This window comes from Bubalus kerabau, chromosome 18 (assembly GCF_029407905.1).
Source record: "Bubalus kerabau isolate K-KA32 ecotype Philippines breed swamp buffalo chromosome 18, PCC_UOA_SB_1v2, whole genome shotgun sequence".
Taxonomy (NCBI): Eukaryota; Metazoa; Chordata; class Mammalia; order Artiodactyla; family Bovidae; genus Bubalus; species Bubalus kerabau.
The window spans coordinates 31,340,949-31,356,932 of record NC_073641.1 but is presented as its reverse complement, the minus strand read 5'-3'; the positions used below and the strand labels follow the sequence as shown (position 1 = coordinate 31,356,932).

Here is a 15,984-nt window from a genome sequence, read left to right as displayed (position 1 = left end):
GGATGCAAGGGAAAAGTTCTAAGATGAAAGTGTAAAGACGCAATTTCTTTCCTTGGTAATGTGACCAAGATTAGATCACTTACATATATTTTCTAGCCTTTGGTTACTGTGCCTTTTACGTGAGTATATGACACACGATTCCTGTATAGCTTTATAATACTACGTGTCTAGGCTATTTTAATTAATCTGAACTAAACACATTTTTAGGAGACATTCAAAAAACCAACAAGTATGTACTTTAAGAACTTATTCTGAATTACACTAAATATATGCGTGCAAATTAGGATATTTTCCCCTAACACTCTATTCAAGAAACTAAAGGTCAGAAGGACAGTATTATACTCTCAGCCCAATTCATGTTCTGTGAAAATGAAATATACTGACGTCCTATATTCTGCTGGGACACATGATCTGTACCTATTTTCAGCCCACAGCTCTTCACATGCCATTGTTTAAAAATAGATCAGTTCTGAACTTTGGAGACAGACTTAGAAGTGCATTAACCTCTTTCTCGACTGTTAAGTTTGCCATTTTGCACTAATCAAATCAGTATAAATCTGATCATGATAAAAATAGACCTTCTTACTTTGTACACATTCCAACAGGCTCTCATAAGCAGAGGGGTATGGCTCACTGAATTTTTCTAATTAGTTTTTTGTTTTAAATATACTCCTGCATTAAAGCGTCATCAGTCTCTGATCCTAAAATTCCAATGCCAAGTTTTGATGCTAAGATGCTGTCTCCAGAAGGCTGGTTGTTAAACTGGAGGAAGGGCTTGTTAGCAGATTGTTTGAATAAATTCCAAAAGAAATGAGACATACGATAAACCTTGAGTTGGTGTCCCTCTGAGGTATGGTCTAACATCCTCTGAATGACCTCTCACAGCACTAACACACAGTTATAATTGCTGGTTTAAATTTCTGTCTCTCATCAAGTTGTAAGAGCCTTGTGGGCTGCAACTATATACTATTTTTCACAGTATCATAGTAATACTAAGAATCAAATTTTACTGTGTACTTACTATGTACCAGGCATTTTTCAAACTTTTAATGTTTTTTTTTTCTCATTTAATTTTAAAACATCTCTGTTAGGTACTTATCATCATCATCATTTATATTTAAAGATAAAGAAAGTAAAATATGTACAAGTTATGAAAGAGCCCAAAGTTGTACAGATACTAAGTTGTGGTGCTGCATTTATATGAGACCAACCTAGATAGCATATGCAAAAGCAGAGACATTACTTTGCCAACAAAGGTCCGTCTAGTCAAGGCTATGGTTTTTCCTGTGGTCATGTATGGATGTGAGAGTTGGACTGTGAAGAAGGCTGAACGCCGAAGAATTGATGCTTTTGAACTGTGGTGTTGGAGAAGACTCTTGAGAGTCCCTTGGACTGCAAGGAGATCCAACCAGTCCATTCTGAAGGGATCAGCCCTGGGATTTCTTTGGAGGGAATGATGCTGAAGCTGAAACTCCAGTACTTTGGCCACCTCATGCGAAGAGCTGACTCATTGGAAAAGACTCTGATGCCGGGAAGGATTGGGGGCAGGAGGAGAAGGGGACGACAAAGGATGAGATGTCTGGATGGCATCACTGACTCGATGGACGTGAGTCTGAGTGAACTCCGGGAGTTGGTGATGGACAGGGAGGCCTGGCGTGCTGCGATTCATGGGGTCGCAAAGAGTCGGACACGACTGAGCAACTGAACTGAACTGAATGGCACTATGGAGAACAGTGTGGGACTTACCATATGATCCATCAATCCCACTATTGGGCATGTATCTGGAGAAAATCATACTTGAAAAAGATACATGCACCCCAATGTTCATTTCGCAACTACTTACAACAGCCAAGACATGGAAGCAACCGAAATGTCCATCCACAGATTAATGAATAAAGATGTGGTCTGTGTGTATACAATGAAATATTATTCAGCCTTAAAATAAGTATGAAATAATGCCATTTGCAGCAACATAAATGGGCGTAGAGATTATCATACTAAATTAAGTCACACAGAGAAACACAAGTCTAAAAGATGATACAAAAAACTTATTTACAAAACAGAAACAGACTCACAGACTTAAAAATAAACTCATGGTTACCAAGGGGAATGGTGGGGAGGGGGGCTATAAATTAGGAAATTTGGATTAACATATACACACTATTATATTAAAATAGATAGTCAAAAAGGATCTACTGTATAGCACAGGGAACTCTACTTAGTATTCTGTAATAACCTATATGGGAAAAGAATCTGAAAAAGAATGAGATGGCTGGATGGCATCACTGACTCGATGGACGTGAGTCTCAGTGAACTCCGGGAGTTGGTGATGGACAAGGAGGCCTGGCGTGCTGCAATTTATGGGGTCGCGAAGAGTTGGACACGACCGAGCGACTGATCTGATCTGATCTAATCTGATATGTATAACTAAATCACTTTGCTGTACACCTGAAATTAACATAACATTATAAATCAACTATTTGTTGTTTGGTTGATCAGTTGCATCTGACCCTTTGCAATCTCATGGACTGTAGCCTGCCAGGCTCCTCGGTCCATGGGATTTTATAGGCAAGAATTCTGGAGTATGTTGCCATTTCCTTCTCCAGGGGATTTTCCCGACCTAGGTATCAAACCTCTAAGTCCTGCATTGGCAGGGAGATTCTTTCCCACTGAGCCATCAGTAAACTTCAGTATAAAATAAAACAAACAAAAAATGAAGCCAGTGGAAGCAGGGCCATACTCTCCCCCTGACGCTGCATGGCTCCTCCATAGTTGGCTTTCACTCACACATGATGCTATTCAAAACACTGAGAATATCATAAAGGCAATTTAAGCCATTCAAAACAATGAAACAGAAGACCTCTGAGCCCACAAGGCAAAACAGGTGCATATTTTAAGTGGATGGAAGAAGAATAGGAGGGCTCTCCAGGCAAACCAGGACTGGGCACAACTGGGAGGGAGAGGAGGTTTCTGGAGATCACTGAAGTCCATCTTTGCAGACTCAGAATTTTAACCAGACACAGTCACAGAGCAACAAGAGAGTGAAGAACAGAGACGACAGATAACTAATGCATCACTGCTGCTGCTGCTGCTAAGTCGCTTCAGTCGTGTCCGACTCTGTGCGACCCCATAGACAGCAGCCCACCAGGCTCCCCTGTCCCTGGGACTCTCCAGGCAAGAACACTGGAGTGGGTTGCCATTTCCTTCTCCAATGCATGAAGGTGAAAAGTGAAAGTGAAGTCGCTCAGTCCTGTCTGACTCTGAGCAACCCCATGGACTGCAGCCTACCAGGCTCCTCCGTCCATGGGATTTTCCAGGCAAGAGTACTGGAGTGGGGTGCCATCGCCTTCTCTGATGCATCACTATAGTGGCTTTAATTTAAAATGCCAAGTTTCTAGGTACTATTCTAAGTAATTTTTTCAGAAAACTGTAGGTGTTCCTGTATTCTCGGGTCCATGTATATTAGTTGACAGTGAAACAAAGATAATTTTTTTAGATGACTTTCCAATCGCTTCTCAGGATGCTGCCAATGCCAGTGGGGCCAGTGCTGTGGTCACATGGCCTAGCTCGAGGATGAGGAACACACAGATTTATGTGCCATCCTGAATTTTCTCCACCTTGAGTGGCTCACTGCTTAGGTTCAGACAGGGAATACAGCAACTTCTGCTTTACGAACCACTGACATTACCCTACGCACACCTGGCATAGCAATGTAAGAAAAATTGTATTTATTTTCTATCTGTCCCATGGATACTATTAATATTATAGAGTTTGGACAAAATACTCAGAAATCTTTAATAACTATACTCTATTGGCATACTCCCCCACCCCTCAGGTTTACTCAGAAATAAATCACTAATGTATATAAACGTTGAGAAAGTTAAAAAGAAAATAAAAACAACTGCGTGCAAAATAGGACCTTCTGGGGGTTTTGTGTGTATATCAAAACAAACTCACAGAGGAATCTAAAGATACCAGCATCCTTTAGTTATATGTTAGAAACCACATTCTCCATAGTACAATCTAAAGTGATATGAAGAAAGGTAAGTGGCCACAGTATGTCATAATTCTGGGCATCACTTTTCTTCATGCCAGCATCTCTATTGTGTCTCCAAAATGCTCCCTTCAAGTTCTAATCATCTAGTAATCTAACAATTTGACTTTATTTATTTATCCAACAAGCAGTTATTAAAGATGTACTATGGAGGGGCTGGAGCTATGGCGGAAATCAAGAAGTCCTTACTTTCTTGGGTCCTGAGTTCCTATAGTAGATCAGACAGTTAACAAATAAATGAAAAGAGACAACAAGACAACAAAGTGATGTGTACCAACAACAAAACTCCTATGATGGAGAATGCAAGGAAATTAAATCCAGATGAACTTCTCAGGGGAGGCCCTGTTAAGGAGGTAACATTTGTATTGAGACCTCAACAATGAGTCAGGTATTTGTTGAAGGCATTTCAGCAATTTGTCTTCAATGTACGAAAAAGATAAATCACCTAGTTTCTGCACAAGAATTCTTTCCATAAAGTTTTGCTCTCAAAATATCTACTAGCTAAATTATTTTGCATATGCATGATATGAGTTTCTGGTAAGAGCTTTCAAAGGTCACACAAATGAAATTCTTCCTGCCATTCTACATCTTAGAGATCCTTCATATTTAAAAATATTCAAACACATTGAAAAGAAAGGATGGAGAATAAAATAGATATAACACAGATTTAATTGATTATGATTAAGGAATAATTTCACATTCATAAGAACCACATTTTATTTTCTTTCTCTATTTTCAAAACATGGGTTTTTTTTAATAAGCTTTTTAGAATCTAACCTTTCACTTTTGTACATTTGTGAGTACCCAGACTTGTGTTAGCAGAAATTGTTGCTCTAAAGTATAAATCAGCATCTCATATTATGCAAAATACTTTCCTAAAAAAGAGGCTTCTGGACAACGAAGCATTTTAAGTTAAAAGTCGTATTAAAATGTGAGATAGTTGTCGGCTCAAACTTGAATATATGATTAACAATTACATGTGGCATGTGTTTGTGCATACAATGCACATCTTATATTTTTACCTTTTATTAAAATATACATATCAAATAATCTAGTTTTCCCAAGTATCCTGGTTTATTCATTTATATTTATAGTATCAATCATTCAATGTCTTCTATATGCCAGGCACTTTCTGGACACAAGAGGCACAATAGGGACCAAAATACATCTTTGCATAAATTAACACCTCATCTTCTACATTGGAATACAGCTTTTGAAAGACAGAATGATGTATTTTACTAATTTTAAAACATTTCTTGTGATCTACCACTATGACCTAAATATAGCAGGTACATAATACTCCAAGTTAACAGAGAACAAGATATACTTCCCATTGTTCTTACTAAACTTTTCTTTGTAAAATATATCTGGGTTTTTTAGATCCAGGTTTCATTTGAATAATGACTTCTGTTACCTGCTGGCCAATGTCTTTGCTTACTTTCCTATGCTACGCTTCCTGTTTCTATAGTTTTAGTTCACATTAAAGTTTGGCTTTTGTGTGACTGATGCCAGAAGAGCAAACGCTGAAGAACAAAGGAACAAACATTGTTTTCACCTTTTTAGGGTGTTAAATATTTCAGTATTTCATGCTTCTGCTTCTAAGATCTCTAATTGGATTAAGTAGCCATAATTTTTCACCCTGCTTTTCACTCATAATTCAGTAAAAGACCATTTTTCTAATAAATATTTAATGAGCTCCTATCAAATACTAGTCACTAGAGATACAGAGATACTATGGCACAGTCTCTACCCTCAAGAAGCTCACAGTCTAGAAAGAGACGAAGAGTAAACTGACAAATGAAAATACAGGGATGGAGGGTTTTCAGAGAAAATTTATGAAGAAACTCATACCTGGTATGTTTGATGGAAAACTGAAGGAAAGTCGGGTAGAAAGGATTGAAGATAGAGAAGGTAGCATAAAGAAAGGCCAAGAGACAATCAGCAACATTTTTCCTCCCAGGGAAATTACCAACAATTTTCTGTCAGTGAATCATGAACGCAAAGATGGAGGCAGACCAAAGAGCTTCTCCAGTGCAATTCAAGCAGCTTGGCCTTTTTCTTAGAGGGGATAGGAGGCCATAGTTAGACTCCAAGAAAGTAACACTGAACTTGTGTTGTATATCATTCAATATGATAGCCAAGGGATGGGATGCATTTGAGCTAACTGAGACCAAAGGCAGGGAGAAAAGTGGTGGGTGCACATCAGAAAGTGAAGAAAAAGATGCTGAAGCTTTGAACTATGCTGCTGCTGCTGCTGCTGCTAAGTCGCTTCAGTTGTGTCCGACTCTGTGCAACCCTATAGACAGCAGCCCATCAGGCTCCTCTGTCCCTGGGATTCTCCAGGCAAGAACATGGCATTTGAGAATATAAGGAAAAACTTATTATAAGTGAATGACAGGTAGTTGTAGGAACTGAGGGAATTGGGGGCACATGTATGGATGTGAGAGTTGGACTATAAAGAAAGCTGAGCACTGAAGAATTGATGCTTTTGAGCTGTGGTGTTGGAAAAGACTCTTGAGAGTCCCTTGGACTGCAAGGAGATCCAACCAGTCCATTCTGAAGGAGATCAGTCCTGGGTGTACTTTGGAAGGAATGATGCTAAAGCTGAAACTCCAGTACTTTGGCCACCTCATGTGAAGAGTTGACTCATTGGAAAAGACTCTGATGCTGGGAAAGATTGAAGGTGGGAGGAGAAGGGGACGACAGAGCATGAGATGGCTGGATGTCATCACCGATGCGATGGACATGAGTTTGAGTAGGCTCTGGGAGTTGGTGAAGGACAGGGAAGCCTGGCATGCTGCAGTCCATGGGTCGCAAAGAATCAGACACGACTGAGTAACTGAACTGAAGGGGATAAAAATGAAAAGTGGAATTTTTCCACTTAAGATCAGAGTCAAAGTGTAGCAGTAACTAATAACAAACACATGATTAAGAAAATTTTCTTGTTATCCTTTATATTACATTAAGCATTTTTAGCATGGAGAAATGTTTCTCATTTAATCATTCAGCTTTTTAGGGTTCATTTTTATTCTCACTTTCTGTTGGCTTTCTATAGTCCCTCAATGACATTTTCTGTTGGAATCCTTACTTTTCTGCTTCTTTCAAATAAAACCTTAGATTTATTGTATCCATCTGCCTATTGATTCCATCTTAATCCCTGATACTGTCTATTCAGTTATCTTTGTCTCTACACTATGGCCCATCTTACCCCACCTTTGAATCCTGCCTGGCCCTTGAGAACCTAACCTGGTTTCAGTATCCTGAGCTTCGGCCTCTTAGTGAAGAGGATTTGTATTTAAAACAAAATCTATAATCCAACAAAGAGATAAAGCAAAACACATTAATAAATTTAAAAAATGATATATAGCTTTTTTAAAAATACAAAAGTTTAATTCTATTTCTCAAAGCAAAAAGATTTGGACGTTATTGATTGAGGACTTTGTAGAGAAAATAATTTAATCAATAGCAGATATTTAGCTCCTTCTATTTCTAAAACTCTTAACTGATGTCTTAAGGCTTAAAAAATACAAATAACTTTTATGGATGTAGATACTTAGGGATGGTTATAAATGGTAAAGATGTTAGGTGAGATGGACATATTTATTGAGTATTTATATTTGCTATATATAGTAAGAATTTCAATAAAAATTTAAAATATAGAGGAAGTGACCTTTGCTCTTAAGGAACTTTCAAGACAAAAGTGGAGGAAACTAATGTGGAAAAATCGTGATAATAGACAAAATGGAAAGTAGTGCTCAAATATTATGGACTCGGTGCCCTGGGGGTCAGGGAAAAAAGAGACCAGATCTAATCTGGACAATCAAAGGAAGTAAAAATAAAGAAATATTATTTGAACTACATTTGCCAACAGATGAGAAACATATCTGGAAAACATATGATGCAAGTTGAGAAACCAGAATTGCTTTTTGCAAAACAGTAAGTTGCACAATTTGGCTATAGGCCACTTTGGAAAATATAGAGCAATAGGGAAAAATAAAGCTGGAAATTTAGCAAGGATCAGAGCATAGAAGGGCTCGAATATGAGTCCAAAGAGGCTCTATTTGATGAACTTGTAAAGACAATGTTTCTGAGCAGATACATGACTATCTCATACATGTAAATGATTAATTTGGTATCACTGCTTTAAGTGGTAATTAGAGAAAACAGATCAAAGGTTGCAAGATAAACTAAAGGGATAGTGCAAATAATCCATGTGAGAGCAATAAGGTTAGGGTCATGAACTTGGTAAAAGAGACAAGGACATAGCTGTAAGATACATTGTTACAGTGAATTGATAGCATTTGGTGATTGACTGGATGTGCAGAGCAGAGAAAGATTAAAAAAGACTAAAGTTTTACATTCTATATGACTCAAAAGAATAAAATATTTACAGAGAGAGAGACTTCAAAGGATAAATGGCTTAGTGATGGAAGATAATCACTTTAATACATAGTTTACTATATATGTATGGCAAATGGAAATCATGTAGCAATGGCAAAGGGAAATCATATAGCTTTTAAGACAACAGAGATTATGTCAAGAATTTGGAGGTCAAATTTCCAGAACTAAAGAGCTAGATGAAATAAATAAGAAAATAAATCCAGAAATGGAAAGTGAAAAGCCAAAGACAGTAATGGTTTAGTGTTAAAGGAGCTCCCTCAAAAGATTCAGGATATAGGTGTTATTAAGTGTTTAAAAGAACTGCTGACGGATCCAAGACAAATGATGTCATCACTAAATGTTCACTGATATTTGTTTGTGATTTGTCATCACTAAATGTTCAAGGAAACGATTTTGGTAAAGAACTGGAGATTGAACCACAGTAGGAGATATAGAGTAATCTTTCCAGATTAGTAGTAAAAGGAAAGAGAAAACCAGTGTAAGAAACACAATCAAGAGAATGTTCTTTTGATCTAGGGGTGACCTGAACATTCCAGTGGGCAGAGGGAAGACATCTAGGGAGGGAAGGAAGGGCCACTTGAGAAAAGAGGTGGTTATAGATGTTGCAAAGTGTTTTAACGAAGTAATAGGAAATGAATGACTCACAAGGGTCAAGTCAGCCTGTGATCAGGGCCCAGGAGATGAACAGAAAAAACAAAAATAGGAAAAAAGTGAAAATCACAAAGAAGTTAATGAAACAATTTGGTGAGCATGAGATGAGAAAGTGGAAGACAGGGAGGCTATGGACAATGAGTATCAAAGAAAGGACTTGTAACCAGGGATACAGAAAATAAATTGGTATCTTGAGAATCATAATTAGAAGAACAATTCTCCAGTCATTTTTTAAAAACACAGAGCCTGTAAACGTGAGAACATAAGGGTGAATAAAGGGAAAAATTGTTTTAATTTTTTTTGAGTAATGTCAAAACATGGAATTCAGGATTTCCCAGGAAAAGAGAAAGTAAACAATGATCACACTCGTGGAGACTGAGGACAATAAATCTTACCTCTCTCAGAGGATCATTGAGTTCATTGAGAATATTTTCCTCATCAAAGATTTTGCCTTGGTATCTGTGTTCATAATAATCATGTATCTTCTGACGCATATCAGCTGGTAACTTATGGAATGACATGTATTGTTCCACTTGCTTATACTGTAAGAAAAGGAAAAAACAGAAATTAGAAAACGTTGTTAGGCTGTATGAGAAACCATGATGTGATTTTGTTATGCTATATTCAACAACTTTTGAGTAACAGTAACAAAATGAAGAAATTCTTTAAGGTGAATGAATTAACGTACTAGGTTGTAAAGTACCTATTCTATGTCACATACTATGGATGGTATTTGTTTAGGTAAACATTTCCTGTAAAGACCTGAAGAGTTATGGAGAGGAAGCATGGAAGGAGTTCAGAGTGAACTGGGTGTAGCCCCCAAAATCCAGTGATGAGCCAAGAAAAAAAAAAATGTAACACCATTAAAAAAAAAAAGCAGTTCTAAAAGAAGTATGCAGTTGCTGTTTAGCATTTGGAGAAAGAATCTCATAACTTTGGATAGTACAAAGGTTTTATCTTAGATCTTAAGGCCAAAGATAAGACCTAATTAAAATTTTAATCTGGAGGCACAAAGTTTGGCAACTGTTTGTAAGTCATATATCCTCAAGCGACACTCATGCCCTATAAATTAAGAGACTATGTTTGACTTGAATTTAGGATGTGGAAAAATATCAGAATGAGACTAGACCCACATAGTTTTATAGCTGAAACTTAATTTAGACACAATTTTATTTAAATAAGTACTTCTTAAACCTGATTGTTTAGAAAACTTGCGATGAGGTGGTCTTTGGGGAATGATTTGCATTTCTAACTCCAGAGAAAAATATCAGAATGAGACTAGACCCACATAGTTTTATAGCTGAAACTTAATTTAGACACAATTTTATTTAAATAAGTACTTCTTAAACCTGATTGTTTAGAAAACTTGCGATGAGGTGGTCTTTGGGGAATGATTTGCATTTCTAACTCCAGATATTGATTCTGTTGAGGTACCTGCCTTTGTAAATTTATATACATACTCATATACATAAACACACACTTTAAAAAAAGTCCCTACAAATCAAACAGGAACCCAGAAGCACGTATATTACTTGGTAGCTTATTAGAGAATTTCAGGCTTTAAAAAACCAGAATCTGCATCTTAAGAAAGATGCCCTGGATGACTCACACACATTTAAATTTGAGAAATATTCCCTTGATATTTCAAATGCAGGCAGTCATAAGACTATACTTTGAAAAAAATTGGTTAGAACCCCCTAAATTAGTTCCACTGTGCAGATGATAAAGCTGAGTACAAATAAAAAGGTAGGTAATAAAACTGGATGAAGATAATGGAAAAAAATCTTTCCTTAAACATGACACATTTGGTGTATTATCTATGAATATTTTTGTTTCAAATCTTTTCCTGATAACAGAACTCAAGCCAGAAGATCTAGATGACTGGACTCCTTGCCCATAATTATGTAAATATAACTGGTAATTAATAAATATACCTAATGGGAAACAGCAACCCATTGTATTGTACTTCTTCAAATATTTTTAAGTACATTATTTACTCATAAAATTCATATTTTGGGGACATTCTCTTTTAGAGATTAGTATTCTCAAAGGAAATACAGCTTTGTCATGAGATCCCTTTACTTTGTCACCAGGCTGTTCCTTAAAGTAAAGCCTGCTGGCCTAACTACTGTGGGTGTTACCTACAGTAACCCTAGTAGGTTACACACATATATACACACACATTTACATATTAAAGTAAAGCCTGCAGGCTTACTACTACTGTAGGCATGCACACACACATATATTGATGACTTTGAGCTGTTGTGCTTGAGAATACTCTTGAGAGTCCCTTGGACAGCAGGGAGATCAAACCAGTAAATCCTACAGCAAATCAACTCTGAACATTCATTGGAAAGACTGATGCTAAAGCTGAAGCTCCAACATTACGGCCACCTGATATGAAGAGTCGACTCTTGGAAAAGAACCTGATGCTGGGAAAGATTGAGGGCAGGAAAGTAGGGGGTGACAGGATGAGATGGTTGGATGGCACCACTGACTCAATGGACATGAGCTTGAGCAAACTCCAGGAAACAGTGAAGGACATAGTGAAGCTGGGTGTGCTGCAGTCCATGGGGTCGCAAACCAGTCAAGACACTACTTAGCGACTGAACCACAACAAATATATATGCATATGCGTGTGTGCATATTCAGTCGCTTCAGTCATGTCTGACTCTCCGCAACCCTATGAACTGAAGCCAGGCCCCTCTGTTGGTGGGATTTTCCATGCAAGAATGCTGGAGTGGGTTGCCATGTTCTCCTCCGGAGATCTTCCTGACCCAGGGATGGAACCTGGGTCTTTGGGGTTGCAGGAAGATTCTTTACTTGCTGAGCCATCTGGAAAGCCAATATGGGCTTCAGATATATGTATACACACACTTATATGAAGCAAATTGATTATGATTTCAGGCTCTGAATTTAGGCACCAATGCTGTCACTGGCATCGTGTGTAAGTGGCTTCTTGTATGTACTTGAGAAGACTGGGTTAATTTTTCCTGAAGAAGTCAGAATCTGTGTGCCTCCTTAATCTTGGTAGCCTACACCTAGCTAGAGACCTGGGATTCAGCCTGCTTGGCCCCTTGTGCAGCTGGTTCTAAGGAAAGAAGTGTCAGCTTTTCTCTATCCTACAAGATTGCTGTGTAGGATAAAGTTCATTTGCAGCTGGACTGGAAAAGCTCTATCCTTCTTTTTAGCAACATTTGTGCATCTGATTTTTACTTATAGCCAAGAAGAAGGCAGTGGGATATTTGATGAACTGTTTAGGATCTAAAATACCACTGGAGATCCACAAAGCTAACTTCTGCATGAGTGATTAGCAACTAGCCTACTTGATTCGACTAATTTGAGTGGACTATTTAAAGACCTACTGAGAGCTTTGTTGGTGAGCGCTCCCCAAACCGACTCTTTTGTGACTTCAAGGACTATAGCCAACCGGGCTCCTATGTCCATAGGATTTCTCAGGCAAGAATACTAGAATGGGTTGCTGTTTCCTTCTCCAGAAGATCTTTCCAACCTAGGGATCAAACGTGAGTCTCCTGCATTGGCAAACAGGTTCTTTACCACTGAGTCACCAGGGAAACCTGAAGACTGGTCAGTTCTATCAAATATCCAAACTTGGGAAAACAATAAAATAGCTTCAGACAACAGAGCTGCCACAGTTTGGACACTTACAACATTGATGAAAGTCCTTTTGATTCTGGGCAAATGAAGAATTCTAACTTGCAGAATTCTTTCTGTAGGACCAGTATGTGTCAGGTAACCTCTACTCACTTTTCTCAGCTGACTGCTTGCCAATACAGTGCTTGGGGTGATGAGAATCTTGAATGTTAACTGGCATACTGAGCTCTAGATTTCTCCCCTCTCTACATGCATCTCTGGGGTATGGGAGGCAGCATTAAAATTTAGCAGCATTTTAATCATTTTGGAAAATTTGTGCCTGTATGCAAAAGTCTACTCATCTAGAGAGAAAAAAAAATAATCTGCTATATGAATAATCTCTGAAGTTAAAAAACTAATACTTGATTAGCTAAATAAAAATGTGACCTATAAAATTACTTAATTTTCACAGAAAGTCAAGATGGGTTGAGTCTACTTATTTTTCCTTCTTTTCAATCCCTTTAGACTTCAACTTAATGATCTACAGTAGGAGGGTGTTATACCAATGGATCTTCCTTGTTTCTTCAGACAGAAGTTCTATGAATTTTTTTTGTCATTTACGGAGTTCAGTTCATTACTGAGTTCAGTTGACTTTGAGCATATATTACATATTTTAAACATTCACTCACAGAAATGATTTATCTAACAAGTATTAATTGATTGCTGTGTGCCAGTGGTTCTCAAGGTGTGGTTGCCAAAACATCAGTATAACCTGGGAACTTAGAAACGCACATTCGTAGTCTCTATCCCAGGCCCACTGAATAAGAAACTCTGAATTAGAAAGTCTGGCAGTTGTGTTTTAACAGGTCCTCCATACACTAAAATATCAGAACCATTTCTATATGCCAAGTACTGTGTTATCTTAGGACGTAAGGAAGTACATTTGAGGGAGTGTACGGGAAAGAAAAAGAAATCCAGTTTTTGACAAGCTAAGTTTAAGATGCTCATGGCACATTCTAATGCTTATATGTAGGTCAGGCACTCAGAAGATAAAACACGCACAAAGTCAGTGACTAAGGGATCAGCAAGGATGCGTCAAATGAAGACATAAAAAGACAAAAAGTGGGACCGATATTTTAAAAGCAGTTGAGTCATGGACCTTGAGCAAGTTAAGGGAACTCATATTAGCCAGCAAGATGTAAGAGCAGACAGAAAAGCCTGGTTAACAAAATCCAAAGAAGGATAAAGTTTCAAAGGATAAGGGGCCACTCAAAACGAATATATTTGGAGAGAAGAGATATTGAACCATGCTCCGAGAACTTGGGAATTATGTTGGAACACAACACTTACTGAAAAGCTATTTCTTATGAATAAAAATATCACTTTCATGTGAAGTGAAGAAATAAAAATAATAAACAAATTTTTGAAGAGGATATCTAATGGTAGGGGGACAGGGAAATAAACTAGGTGTTAAAATTATGCATAAGCTGGCAAAGTATTAATAAAAATGAAAAATAAAATAACAGGTTCTGTTAATTCTAGTGATGTGTATACATATATGTATATAAAAGATAACCTGCATAATAGATAACTAATCAATAAATTTTTGAAAAGCAAAGATTCAAATACAATTATTTCTGGAATATACAAAATAAAAAATTCATTGTCAGATTTACAAACTATAAAAGAGGTGCCATTTAAAAGTGTAATGTACTTCTATATTTTAAATGTTCTGTGCAATTAAAGTTATAAGAAGCTGAAGTTGACTGGTTCTATAAAGACCTACAACATCTTCCAGAACTAACACCAGAAAAAGATGTCCTTATCATTATAGGAGATTGGAATGCAAAAGTAGGAAATCAAGAATACAAGGGATAACTAGTAAGTTTAGCCTTGAAGTACAAAATGAAGCAAGGTAAAGGCTAACAGAGCTTTGTCAAGAAAACATACTGGCAATAGCCAATATCTTTTTAAACAACAATCCAATAAACAACTCTACACATGGATATCACTAGATGGTCAATACCAAAATCAGATTGATTATGTTCTCTGCAGCCAAAGATGGAGAAGCTCTGTACAGTCACCAAAAATAAGACCTGGTCCTGACTGGGGCTCCTTATTGAGCTTCTTATTGCAAAATTCAGGCTAAAATTGAAGAAAATAGGGAAAGCCACTAGGTCATTCAGGTATGACCTAAATAAAATCCTTTATGATAATACAGTAGAGGTACAAACAGGGCCAAGTCAATAATTGGTAGACAGAGTGCCTGAAGAACTATGGACAGAGGTTCTTAACATTGTATAGGAGGCAGTGGCCAAAACCATTCCAAACAAAAAGAAATGCAAGAAGGCAAAGTGGTTGCATAAGGAGGCTTTACACATAGCTGAGCAAAGAAGAAAAGCAAAAGGCAAGGGAGAAAGGAAAGATATACCCAACTGAATGCAGAGTTCCCAAGAATAGCAAGGAGAAGTAAGATGGCCTTCTGAAATGAACAATGCAAAGAAATAGAGGAAAATAATAGAATGGGTAAGACTAGATATCTCTGCAATAAAATTGGAGATATAAAGAGAAAGTTTCATGCAAGGATGAGCACAATAAAGGAGAGAAATGGTAAGGACCTAAGAGAAGCAGAAGAGATTAAGAAGAGGTGGCAAGAATATACAGAACTACACAACATAGACCTTCATGACCCAGATAACCATGATGGTATGGTCACTAACCTAGAGCCAGGTATCCTGGAGTGTGAAGTCAAGTGGGCCTTAGGAAGCATTATGATGAACAAAGTTAGTAGAGGTGACAGAATTCCAGCTGAGCTATTTCAAACCTTAAAAGATGCTGCTGCTTAAGTGCTGTATTCAATATACCAGCAAATTTGGAAAACTCAGCAGTGGCCACAGGACTGGAAAAGGACAGTTTTCATTCAAATCTCAAAGAAGGGCAATGCCAAAGAATGTTCAAACTACCATATAATTACTCTCATTTCACATGCTAGTAAAGATATGCTCAAAATCCTCCAAGCTAGGATTCAGCAGTATGTGAACCAAGAACTTTGAGATGTACAAGCTGGGTTTAAAAAAGTCAGAGGAACAAGAGATCAAATTGCCAACATTCACTGGATCATGGAAAGCAAGGAAGTTCCAGACAAACATCTAATTCTGCTTTATTGACTATGCTAAACACTTTGACTGTATGGATCACAACAAAGTTGGAAAATTCTTAAAGAGATGGGAGTAACAGACCACCTTACCTGTTTCTTGAGAAACCTGCACGAGAGTAAATAAACA

At 37.5% G+C, this 15,984-nt stretch overlaps 1 protein-coding gene across 1 annotated transcript in view; it reads right to left on the bottom strand.

The window, feature by feature from the left end:
- The window catches only part of HCN1 (hyperpolarization activated cyclic nucleotide gated potassium channel 1), a 440,279-nt gene that overhangs the window by 65,809 nt on the left and 358,486 nt on the right, over window positions 1-15,984 (bottom strand). Inside the window, exon 5 of the mRNA XM_055554728.1 lies at window positions 9,502-9,648. Coding sequence (XP_055410703.1) covers window positions 9,502-9,648 — 147 coding nt within the window. The remainder of the gene's footprint in view (window positions 1-9,501; window positions 9,649-15,984) is intronic.